This window comes from Sciurus carolinensis, chromosome 6 (genome assembly GCF_902686445.1).
Source record: "Sciurus carolinensis chromosome 6, mSciCar1.2, whole genome shotgun sequence".
In the NCBI taxonomy this organism is placed as follows: domain Eukaryota; kingdom Metazoa; phylum Chordata; class Mammalia; order Rodentia; family Sciuridae; genus Sciurus; species Sciurus carolinensis.
Genome location: NC_062218.1, coordinates 105,333,302 through 105,346,438, shown reverse-complemented (window position 1 = coordinate 105,346,438; position 13,137 = coordinate 105,333,302). Strand labels below are relative to the sequence as shown.

The following is a 13,137-nucleotide window of genomic DNA, read 5'->3' as shown; positions in this document are numbered from 1 at the left end:
GTTGTTCTATCTATCAGCTAGAAATTCTCCTGCAGGCTTGAGCACAGAACACAGGCTCTTCCCCATCATATTTCACAAGACAATACAGTCACAATGTAGATAATGGTCACAGCATCGAATACCTGTGTGTGCCCAGCTCTGGTGAAACTACACACATGATCTCATTTGCTCTTCATAACGACTTTACCAGTGAGGCGCTGCTGTCCCCATTTTACAGATTAAGCAACAGAAGGCTGAAGAGCTTAAATTATTTGCCTAAATTCAAATAGTCAACCATGATGACACTTAGCCAAAATTATAGGGAGACTCATTTGTTCCTGCACTCTGTGTACATGTAGGACCAGGCCATCATTCCTTTGAGTTCCTTTGATTTTGCTACAAATGAGATGATCTCATTCCACCCCCTCACTTTCTAGCTGGAGTAACTGAGCCTGCAGAGGGGAAGAAGCTCATCCAAGCTCACACAGAGAGTTAGAAGTAGGAAAGAGGTTCCAAACTCTCTGACTACACTAGATTCTGGTCTCCTGAGGGGCCCTGACCGTCTCCCCTGTTCACATGGAGCTTTTCTCCTTTTCCAGTGGGGATCTGCAGCTCTCTGGCAGTGCCCACTGTACCTTCAGCACTGCCCAGAAAGCCATTGGGAAGGACAACTTCACTGCCATTCCTGAGGGCACCAATGGTGTGGAGGAGCGGATGTCTGTCATCTGGGACAAGGCTGTGGTAAGGGACTGAGATCAGGGAAGGGTGACCAAGACCCAAATATCCATGGGCCAGATCAGAGCCTCCTGCATCAACCAAGCCAGAGGCACAGCTCCTCCAGGCTGCCCTGGGGAGGATGCTCAGCATGTGGAGCCAGGTGGCTCAGGGGCTTGGGGATTTACCTTCTAGTGATGAGTCCTGAGGTCTTGGATTCTAAGGAAGCTTCTTCATCTAGAGTGTTAAGAACTAGGAACCAGACACTTGGCTCTTTCACCTCATTGCATGAATCATCTGCACTTAGAAGACTAGTGAATTAATTCTTGTCATTTGGAGGGTTTTATGGCTTCTTTTGAAAGGCCTGAACATAATGCTTTGAAATGGTAAGCAATGATTCTGTGCCCAGTCTGCTCATCAAGTATGCCCTGTACTGAGAGCATGAGATCATCCAGGCTGCTGTTTACCAATGCAGGAGACTGCTTACCAATGTCTCTGGCCTCTCTTTTTAATTTTCTTTATTTACATCACAGGGGTTGATAAAAGAAATAGCCAAGTAAATGAAGACCTCTCCAAGATTTTAGGAAATTGACTGAAATGTCGTTAATAATAAACTCATTATTAAGTAAATTACTTCCCTATGTTCAGTGCCAAATAGAATATATATGAAATAGGGGCTGGGGAGATAGGTCACTTGGTAGAGTGCTTGCCTTGCAAGCACAAGGCCCGGGGTTCAATCCCCAGCACCGCAAAAAAAAAAAAAAAAAAAAAAAAAAAAAAAAAAATATATATATATATATATATATATATATGAAATAGTGCCCCATTCATCTACATAGTTAATCCATGGACTCACTTCTCTTCTTGGGCCCCAAGGAGCTCAAGGCCAACCTTTAAATGCAGTTCTTTTCTTACTCAGGCTTTTTATTTTGAGAAGATAAAATATAAAACCTTTTGTCTCTTTTCTCACATAGTTAGCGTCTGTATTTTTTTACACGGTTCTGTATTTGTGAATGTATGTATGTATGTATGCTGACACTCTCTGAATTTGTTTAAAGTAATATATACACTCATGTGCTGCATAATGACATTAAGTCACTGATGGAGCACATAAATGGCCCTGTAAGATGATCTCAGTTGGTGATAGCTCAGCTTGGTTTGTGTAAGTGCACTCTGTGAGGTTCACACAGTGACAGAATCACCACCAACAGATTTCTCAGAACATATCCTCATTGTTAAGTGATGCATAACTGTGTTTTTAAGTTGCCAAAGTGATATATGCTTGATAAAGGACAGTTTGAAGGCTCAGACAAGCACATACATGAAAAAAAAACTCATAATTCTGCTACCCAGGGATAACTATGATTGTCACTGAGGATTTTGCATATTTGTCCTATGAACATATAAATACACATATCTAAAAAGTCAGATCAAAAATCACATTTCTTTTTACTGTGAACTATCTCTAATCCTTTCTGGAATTAGAACAGGTGAATAAGTAAATACATATACATATCCAGAAACAAAAACAAAAACATACTGCTGGAGCATTAACTTCTGTTTAAACCACGTGTTTACCCATTTGCCTGGGTAACAAGACAGCCCAGCTCCTCCACCTTGCCTGGTGGCGATCTGTGCTCACCACGTCATGGATCCTTCTTTGGATTTTGGGGCCTTGGTGGTCTTCTTCCTCTGAGCTCAGAAGCCCTGCATTGGTTGATATAGAGATAGAGATGGATATTTAAATGTTTTGTATTTCAATAGGCCACTGGGAAAATGGATGAAAACCAGTTTGTGGCTGTGACAAGCACAAATGCCGCCAAGATCTTCAACCTGTATCCCCGCAAGGGAAGAATATCTGTGGGTTCTGACAGCGACCTGGTCATCTGGGATCCAGATGCTGTGAAGATCGTCTCTGCCAAGAACCACCAGTCGGTGAGCTCGGGCTGGCGGGAGCGGAGCTTGGAGAGTGCCTGCACCGGGCTGGGCCCTGAGAAGTGCATTCGGGTGGTGTGCCAGCGTCCTCCGTCCAGGGAGGGCTGCAGTGGTAATCCATCCCTGGATCTGAGTGCTTCAGACTCCGGCTGTTTGCTTCTCATTTCTGTTTTCCAGAGTGGCAGGGCAGCTGAGGGACTCTGCTCTTCCTAGTCACTCAGGGTGGATAATGACTGTCTCCACTTCTGCCCATGCTCCTGTGATTGCTGAGGCTTAGACAGGCTCTTTGTTCATATATATATATATATAAATATACACACACACACACACACACACACACACACACACATATATTTTAGTTGTAGGTAGACATAATAACTTTATTTTATTTTATTTTTTATGTGGTGCTGAGAATGGAACCCAGGGCCTCATGCATGGTTGGCAAGCACGCTACCACTGAGCCACAGCCTCAGCCCAGGCTCTTTGTTTTAAGAGAAGGAAAAATATAAATATTTTTGTCACATGGTCCTGTTCATGTGGAAGATAATAATCAAAGCCTAATATCTACCAAAGATACTTATTAGGAAAAATAGGTAATATTTTTAAGCTTTTATGTTTCAGGCACTGTGCTTTTTAAGCTCACTGAATCTCCATAACAGTCTCCCACGGGCAGGTACTATTATTACCCCATTTTATACTTAAGGAAATGGAAGTATAGAGAAATTAAATAATTTATGCAACAAATCAACAGTGAAGCTAACATTGAAACCCAGAACCTGACTCCAAGGTGATGTCCTTAACCACTCGGCAGTAATGTTTCTCCCTTGTTGAATTAGTGAAGGAAGTAGGGAGAAATCCTCTCCAGGGTGGTAATGGTCTTTGCTTAAACATCACCACGCTTTTGAGCCAGCAGGGACCCATGTATCCCCTCCATCCACGCACTCAACTCCATGTACAGCAGCCCTGGTTGTTTTTCAGTTTCCCTTTGAACACTACCAGCAACAGAAACTGACTGCTACTTGAAGACCTTAATCAAGATTGCACACTTTTCTTTGTTAGAAGCCCAGTCTTTGTGAGCATCAGTCTCCTGGTGCCTTGTATGCATTGACAGCTTGCAGGCACACTGTAAGCTATTCCTGGCTCACCTGGTGACCTCACTTCCTGGGGCCACTGAAGGTAACCATGGTTCTCTTTCTCCTCTCCCTAACCCCATGCCGTTGCTTTGCCCCGCATCTCTAGGCTGCAGAGTATAACATCTTTGAAGGGATGGAGCTGCGTGGGGCGCCTCTGGTTGTTATCTGCCAGGGCAAGATCATGCTGGAAGATGGCAACCTACATGTGACCCAAGGGGCCGGCCGCTTCATTCCCTGCAGCCCATTCTCCGACTATGTCTACAAGCGCATTAAAGCCAGGAGGAAGGTAAGGAGCAGGGGGAGCCCCAGAGGTGAGGCAGGGGCTGTGGGTCCCGTTCAGACTCAGGGATCGTACCATGAGATCCAGAGGGGCCTGTGTTCCCTAGACCCTCACAAAGAAAACCACGGCAGTGATCTTGTCCTCAGGAACAGCACGCAGACTTTAATTAACAGGCTATAAAAGGGAGTTTTGAAAACATTTGACCAACAGAAACTTTTTTCTAAACAATTTCCTTACATTTTATTGTGCTTTTATTTAAAAGAATTTAAAATAATTTCAATCCTGCAATGTAATATTAGTTTATTTTTAATAAAAACAAATTATTCTTACAGGCTTAAAACAAGAAACAGTAGTCTGCACGTCCCTGTCACTGTCCCATTATTGTTCCACAGGGGCAAAAACCTTGAGTTGTGGTTCAATTAAAATCTTATTAATGTCCCTGATTTTACACACACACACACACACACACACGTGTGTATAGGAACACAGGGTAGCTCTAGTGACTGAGAGGTGAGGCCCAGCAGTTTCTTTTCCCATTCGCTCTCCTCCCCTCTCCACTCTCCAGATTTCCTTCCTATACCCTTAGTTCTTCAGGAAGCAAGATTAGACCAGCCCTGAGATTGTGGAATTTGAGCTCTGCTCTCCAGTTTTTTTTCTGGTAGAGAAGGGAATGAAACTCAAATTCCCTAATATCAACTCTTCCTATTAATATGACTTGGATTCTGGAACCACAGAAATGCTGATGATCTGGAGTTCTTGTTTGGGGAGTACAGATACAGTCACCATTCCACGAGTCATTAGCATCTGCAGATTGATGGGCTTGGCTCCTGTGCCTGCCCCAAGTCACTGGGAGGGATGGGCAGCAGTACCCCCTTGGGAGTCCTACACTGACCCATGCTGGACTGTCAGGCACGCCTGGCAGTGTGTCCTCCTAGCCTCCCTTAAGGCCATGCTCAGACGTGGGTGGAGGCCAGCCTGCTGTGCCGTGGGTGGTCTGGCAGTGTTTGTCTGATAGACTGTAAGCCCCTTTGGGGAAGGCACTGTGTTTCATGTGACTGTAAACCCTGACGCTTGGCACAAGGCCAGGCACAGAGCATTCCGTGGATGTTGCTGACTGGCTCCGCAGTCCAGGGCAAGTTCACGGCCACAGCCAGAGGTCAGTGGGTCAGACCACAGACAGACTCAGACTTTAGGGCCTGCCAGCCCTGATCTGTGCTCAAGAGTGTAAGGATGGAGCTCCCATGTGATCCTATCCTGGCCAGCATGCAGGGCCTCATCTCAGACTGCCGCCCTTCCTGATGACCGCACTACAGCTCTGCGGACGGTTCCTCCACTCCATGATGTCTCTGCACTCAGCTGTCTGTACTGACTGTTCCTCTGCTGGCTGTGCTGCCATCCACACCTCCCCTCTGTGTCCCCCACTGCCTTCTCCCACCTTCTCACATCAGGGTCCCTGGATCCTTCAGAGGGAAGCTCATCTATCTAGAGAGGCCCTCATGGACCTCCTCCGTGACACCTGCTTTATTTTACACTAGTTCTCTCTCCCTTCATTATCATTATTATACCCCGATGCCCCCCCACTCTATTCACCAATACATTTATTCAACCTAGAGCAGACCCTAAATTGTTGAATGCTGATGTGTTTCTCTGGCTGCAGATGGCGGACCTGCATGCGGTCCCAAGGGGCATGTACGATGGGCCAGTGTTTGACCTGACCACCACCCCCAAAGGGGGCACACCGGCAGGCTCTACCCGGGGCTCTCCCACTCGGCCAAATCCACCCGTGAGGAATCTCCACCAGTCGGGATTTAGCCTGTCAGGTGAGTGGGACAAGGTGATCCAGGGAGGAGGGAAGGGGGAGGGGAAGGTCAGTTCCTACCCTCAGGCTAGAGTGTGATCCTAAGAGCTCAGCCTGAGTGGGTTTTCCAGCGCAGAGCTGGGCACAGTCTTTAAGGGAGAAGGTTACGGGGAAAATAGGAAGATTTGCTGTATCAGTGAGGGTGAGAAAATCAGAGGAGGCACAGTCAAGCTAGAGATCAAGTTCAAATGATGCCAAATTCTGCTCAGAGATCAGACACGAGGGGTTGTGGGCAGCATAGGGCAGTTGATTTCCACTATGAAGTGATTTTCTACATTAACCTATGAGAACTGGGCAGTATGTTGTGTGTGGGGTTTTTGTTTTAACTGTTCAGGGTTAAAGAAAACTCAGACTCATTTTTATATTCAAATGGCAGTAGCTTCTTTTAATGTAGGATTTTTATTCTATTTTCCCTGCTGTAGTGTAACAATGCTAATAGTAGTTAGTGTCCATTGACAGACCATGTATCATGTGTTACTAATCTTTTTTTGAGACCTCTCTGATACAAATAGAAAATAATTATTCATTTGCTCCATAGTGAATAGTCCTCACATGGGGAAAAAAATGTAGATTTGCATCTTTACAATTAACCATTTAAATGTGAGAGAAGCAAGAAAACAGGAAAGAAAAGACGTTAAAGGGAAAATCCCAGCATATTGAGAAAGGCAGATCAGTCAAGAATGGAAGAAGCAGGAAAAACAGGGAAGAAAAGAGATGAGAGAAGTAGAGAAAAACAGAGGAAACGTGCTTAAGGTTTCACGAATCTTTGCCAGAGGTCCACATGTCCCAGCATCTTTGTGTGTGTGTCACGTTCCATTACTCTCTGGCTACCTTAATCCTTAAGCTTTCAGAGGCTCCTTTCTGAATGGACCCAAGCTCAGGTTGATGCTTTCTTTTGTGTAGCTATAGGGACCTGACCACCCCACCTCAAGCTGTGGTGTGTTGGGCAAGTGACCTGGCCTCTCAGAGCCCAACTGTCTCCTCTGTAAGCAGACAGCTCCAGTGGCTCCCACGCTGGTGGGTCTCCATGAGGTACCCCTTTGAACTCTTCAACATCGCCAGCCACCATTAGTGCAAACAGCTCTCTTTCATACCCTTCTCACTCTTCTCCTTCCTAGTGTTATTATACTGAGGCTCAGATGGAATCTAAATAAGAACCTGGCTTTTCCTACCAGGGGACAGAGGAGTGCATTTGAAAAGTTCAAGGCTCCACCTGTCTCTTGGGAGATGAGGCCAGCGAGGCACTTACTGTCTTACACTCTTTAATCAATTTCTCTTTTGCCCTTACCCTTCTCCACTGCAGGCACCCAAGTGGATGAGGGGGTCCGCTCGGCCAGCAAGCGCATCGTGGCGCCCCCCGGAGGCCGTTCTAATATCACATCCCTGAGTTAAGCAACCTCTCCCTGAAGAGAGGGGCAGACGCAAGAAGAGATTTTTTTCGAAGCCAAAATGGTACACCAATGTTTAAGAAGGAAAGCGAATCCAAACGGCTGTGATCTAAAGAATCAATAAGCCTCAAGCCTTATGTTTCTCCATGTTACGCTCGCTTGCCTAGCTTTACGAATATTGCTTTGTTTTCTGTTTATGCATAGCCTTGGTTTGTTTGACCCTCTCCCTCATTTACATGCATGCAATCAGACAGGCCACTAAGGTAAAAGAGTCTGCTATATTATAGTGTTGAGAGCGTGTGTAGTGCTGCATCTTACGACAAGGGGACAGACAAAGCTGGGATGTCAGGAAAATGAACAAAAGGGACACAGGTTATTTGGGGTGAGTGGGTGGTGGGAGCCCGGAGCAAGGTGGAAGGTGCAGAGGGCTAGGGTAGGGCGTGTAGAAGGGAGGTGGGTGGGCCAGGTGAGCCGAAGGGTGTTGTGTATTGTGTTGATGACATGTGTTTATTTTCATGAAAGATGATCACTTGTGGCAGCCGTCACTTTATCACGGTGCCCTGGGGTCTGCAGAGAAGGCGGGGGTCTTTGGATTCTGGACTTTGTCACATCCCTCCCCAGTAGATTTTGTTCCTTTGAATGCTAATTAAAACGCCAAAACCCAACCATTTCTTCCACCTGCTTGATTATGCCAGTGTTTGCTGGGACCTCTTTCTCAGTGTTGCTTTCGAACCTTCTTTCCCGGTGTGGGAAGGCCAGATTGGGAGAGAGCAAAGGATGCTTCTCTTCCTCTTGCCCTGCCCACCTCTTTGGTGCTCTTGAAAGGCAGCAGCTGAGAGCAAAGCACAGGCCTTCATCAAGGAGGGCAGCAGAAGCCTAAGTACGCCTCCTACTAGACACCGGAGGTCACCTTTCACTCTTGTCTCTGCAGATGAGAAGAGCATGCTTCTGGCATCCTGAGTCCAGATTTTAGCTTGCAAGGGGCAGATTGAAGGGCCTGTCTTGCCAGTGAGTGAGTGATGCTGTTGATCTCCCAAGATCAGGCACAGCCATGACTGAAAAGGATTCTTTTAAAAATTGTATTAGTTGTTCACTAACTTTTACTACAAAGAGGTAATCTCAGTTATGTGAGAGTCAAGTCGGGTTTTGAGAAAGCCGGTCTTGAGCAGAGGGAGCCTGTTACATAACCTTGGTTCCATTTTTCAATTCTAAACCATCTGTTTCCTCTTCCATTAGCAGATCCTTGGGGGGAACTTTCAGTTTGGGTACTAAAATCTCTGAGGTGAGTGGAAGTGATGTGACATGGACTTCCTGAGGGGACACATAAAGGAAAGTAGCAGCATGTGTGTCCATTTCCCTTTCAGACCCCCCTCTGAAAACTCAGTTATGGGCCAAGTTCTGTGGCAAGGCAAAGATCTATAGAACCGAGAGACCCTTATGCAGGAAGAACATATTCAACCTGGGATCAGACTTCCATTCCCTGGGAGATAACAGCTGGTAGAACCCATAACCCTGTGTACTAAGTACTTTGAAGAGAAGAGCAGGCCTCAGACACCTTTTCAGTGCTTAGAAGAAACTATTATTTCTGAATACTGTTCTTTTTGTTTGTTTTCTCTCTCTCTCTCTCTCTCTCTCTCTCTCTCTCTCTCTCTCTCCCCTCTCCCTCTCTCTGGTGCTGGCAATGAAACCCAGGGCCTTGCACATGGTATGAAAGCTCTCTACCACTGAGCCACACCCACCCCTCCAGGCCTGTCTGCAGGTTTTAATAAGATGAATACTAAAGTGAACACTTGGCTATAAAAATATTTAGAAATAGCTAAGGAAGAGTATTTCTCTGAGCAGGCCTGTTTCTCTGTTTCTCTGTTCCAATCATGAAAAAGACTTTCACCTCACAGTAGGGAATCTTGCTATTGTAAGGCTCTCATGGTGCTTTTATTTTAAGGGAAACTTAAATAAAAAAGAAAATATAGCTTTAATTTACAATGCAAACATTTGGGGGCCTTTCAAGGAACTCAGAATGACTTTTATGTACAAAGGGAGTTTGTCAGATCTGATACATATACCTCAGTAGCCAGGCTGGGCTTTAGAATAAGCTGCAAAACCAGCCGTGGCCACCAGATGGAGGAAAAGACACATAAATAAACTAGTCTGAGCACCCACCCATCTTCTCTGAGGTTACCTGTCCTGGCCTGCTAATCCTTCCATGCCCTGAAATAAATCTTCCATGAGCAAATGGGTCATCTGCACCGCACTTGAAGTATTCAACCAGAATTTTATATTCTACACATGCAGTCCATTCCTTTGAAACAACCCCTTGGTGCTCAGGATGAGCAACGTTGTCATAGGAAGCCTCCTAATCTTCTCTTGGCATTGGTAACATTCGAGTATAGCAGTTCCTGAGAATGCCTAGAAAACTACCCACTCTTCTCTTAACATGGGCACCGAGTTACATGTAACTTAAGTTAAGATGTATATTCAATTTTGTTCTGTTCTATAGACACACTGAACAGCCCTATACAATGAGTCATGATGCTCTTCAAATTCACTGGAATCTCATCCAACTGTAGAGGGCATACTGGATCTTCAGCCTCACCCTCAAGCTGGCTTTTACCATCTCGTCTCTTGACCTGGCCCTCCCTGAGGATGGCTTTGCCTTCCCCCAATTTTCTCTCATTGTTTCTAAACCCAGATGGAAATCCACTGGATTCCTCCCTGTGTGGGTCAGAGGTGTGGGGAGTTGAGGAGACATCTATGAAACTGTTAAATCAGCTACCCTACTGGGGATATTTCTTTTTCTTCTAAGTTTCCTAAAACTAGTAGGACTATAGTTTTCCTGAAAATGGCATTTTTCAAAATTCAGTCATCTTTATAGCTAGACCCAGAGAGTCATTCTCTTCTCATGGGACCTGAATCCCAAGCCCAGACTCCATTTTGCTCACCCTGAGATGTCCCTTCATATGCCCCTTCATCAGTGTGTGGTTCCCAGCCTTGATTCTTGCCACAAGCCTCCCCAGCCTTCTGCCCTGAACAACCTCAGCTTGAGTCCCAGATGCGCTCAAGGGCTGTCCTGAGCAGCCAGTGTTCCTCGTAAGCTCCCCTTTGAGAAATGGTGTGTGGGTGTTCAGTCCTGTGCCTGGTGGGTATGGACAGACAGTAAATCTCCCTGTGATCTGTGCTAGCTGTGAGGCAGCTCTGGAACGTGAAGAGCTGTATGGTTTGAACCGTGAAGAAAACTGTGTATTGAGTTAGCTGAGATTAAAGAAAAAAAAAAAAAAAGTTCATCAAGTGACTGTTAATGTAAACCTGGTTATTAAAATAACTATAAAATTACCAACATTGTTCTCCAGGACCCTTCTGTGTGTGATGCGCCCTTCACCTACTATGTTAGAATTGCACAATAAGACTAAAAGGGTTAGTAAGCAGGGCAGGTGTGACAAAACAGTTATCTGGAGAAAAAAAATATGTTCTGGTATCTTATCTTTTCACTGAGTCGCCAGTTCGAGTCACAGAGTTCGATAACCATGATTGAAAGGTTGTCAAATGAGGAAGTTTTTCTTATGGACCATCAGAGTCAGTATCAGTGTAGAAGGCATTGCCTTAAGAATCAACCTAGCAGAATCCAGGACAGAACCTAAAAGGGTTGTTTGTTTTGTGGGCTTTATTATTATTATCTCATCATCCCTTAAATCCTTGCTATTAAGTTGCTTTGTAAGAATGTTCCACCTCTTCTGAGAAATCTGGACTTGGGTAAAAACACCAACTATACATGTGCCAAAGTGTATTCTTTAGCCAGCTGATCTTAAGGGGTCAAATGAGTGTTTGAAAGGATTATTTGTGAGAACATTAAGGTACATACCAGCAAGTTGAAGGCTGAGAAATCCTATGAAAAGGAGGCTTTGAAACTTTTTCTAGTGCTGGGGATGAACTTGCCTCACATGCACAAAACTCTGGGTTCTATCCCCAGCATAGTAAACAAGCACCACCCCAACACACACACTCCCAACAAAACTTGTCCAAATAAGGGCTCTCAAATCTTTTGACTACAGAATTCCTTTACCTTGTATCATCTTTTCACCTTCCACCAAACCAGTTATGCTAAACTCCTGTGGGGAAACCCTGCTGAAACCAATTCTAATGTGTGCAATTCATTTTTCACTGGAAAGGCGACTCTAGCGTATGGGGATGAGGTGGAGGTTTGGAAGGGGGAATTTTAAAATCTATTGCAACACAAAAGTCCAGGGATAGGTTTGGGCAGACTCAAGCCTGGCTAGGGAAGTCCTCAAGCCGACATCTGAGTGCCGCCTCTCCATCTTGGCCCCACCTGTCTTTAGTGGGTGCTTCCTTCAGACAGAAGTGCTTTCCATGAGGGGGCAAGGCTGATCATCAGCATTCCCAACTTTTGTTTTACCTCTTAGTAACCTCAGAGGAAGGAGGCTGATGCAATGGAAGAGGCTGGTCTGGTTTGGTCACATGTTCACTATGAACTAGTCACTTGGACAGACGAGAGCATGGGATTAATTGTCCACACCTGGTCACATGCCCAGCCCCTGAGTCACCTAAACCAGGTGGATTCTGCTATCTGTGATGCCAGAAGAGGGGACAGATGCTGGGAAAGTTCTCGCCTCCCCCTCAAGCCTTCAAGGCATGAATGTTTCACCCAAAGACGGGTCTGTGTGTAAGCTGGGTAGGTGGGAAGGAAAGGGGAGCCCCGAGGATGGCAATTTCTAATTAGTCGCTTTTATATCTAGCGAGTCCCTCTTGGTTTGGTGGAATAATGCTTTTGATTCAGGAGCACAGAGTGAGTGTACCTTCTAACACTGAAGCTCAGAAACCAGATCAAAAGCGACTCTGAACGCTTAATAGTTATTTTACCATTGAGGTCCCCAGTTTGATATTTAATGAGCTTTGGTCTATTGTCCCATGCAATGGCTCAAACTCAGGATGGTGAAACACCTCCCAGCTCCCCACCAAGGAACCAGTGGGCTCCCTAAGGATTCAAGTAGGTTTAAAGGGAATAGTCGAGGCTTACAATGAACTCAGGGTGCGGGACTCTAAAAAGAACGAAGCGGCTTTCAAAGGTGCTGGGGAAAGAAACATCGCCCCTCTTCCACACCACTGTCGGCTGGAGGTATTCAGTGTGGAGTCACATCTGATCAGGTGGGAATGAACACTGAAGAGAATCGCAGGGGGATCTGCCACGTCCAGCATGGATGAGGGAAAGGGTTTCTGTCCGGGGACGGTGCCCGCTATCGATTAATCACTAAGAAACTTATAACACGGGAGCTGATAATCTTTTTAAAATGGAAAGAGGTGTGACGGACTGAGCCATGCCAAAGTGTGGCCTCTAACAAGATGGAGAAGCCCACCTTCCCTTTATTTATAGTCATACAGGTAAAGGGGGACTGGGAGGAGCTGCTTCTGTGAGGAACAGGATGGGGTGGAGTTAGGGAAGCCATCTGCTTTAGTGGGTCAGCCAAAAATCAGCATTTTATCAGGTGGTGAGCCACTTCCGCACAGAGTCACCTACACCAGGCTGTCTGACACAGTCTCCCATGACTGCCAGTTCCTGGGAGTCAGACCTCTATATCCCATGGCTCAGCCGAGCCTGATGATGCTAGTCATGGATGGCTTCCCACATTGAATAACAAGGCCTGGGGGTCCCAAGGAACCTTCTGGAATCAGCTCTCTTAACACCAACCCATCACAGCAGGGACACAGAGATGGAGGACAAAGGGACCAAAGCAACCTGCAAAAGTAGATCACATACTTACTTAAGGCTGGTACTTTTCAGAAACCAAAGGGTTCTAGACCTTGCCCTTCACTAAACTGTCTGTTCAGAACAATAACAAA

General features: G+C 45.7%; 1 protein-coding gene across 3 annotated transcripts in view; it reads left to right on the top strand.

Moving 5' to 3' along the window:
• Positions 1–10,591, top strand: part of Dpysl3 (dihydropyrimidinase like 3) — a 106,591-nt gene extending 96,000 nt beyond the window's left edge. For all 3 annotated transcript variants that reach the window (XM_047556406.1, XM_047556407.1, XM_047556408.1), the window contains 5 exons: positions 579–720; positions 2,458–2,628; positions 3,868–4,047; positions 5,699–5,861; positions 7,203–10,591. In XM_047556406.1, coding sequence (XP_047412362.1) covers positions 579–720; positions 2,458–2,628; positions 3,868–4,047; positions 5,699–5,861; positions 7,203–7,291 — 745 coding nt within the window. In that variant the 3' untranslated portion in view covers positions 7,292–10,591. The remainder of the gene's footprint in view (positions 1–578; positions 721–2,457; positions 2,629–3,867; positions 4,048–5,698; positions 5,862–7,202) is intronic.
• Positions 10,592–13,137: the final 2,546 nt, after the last annotated feature.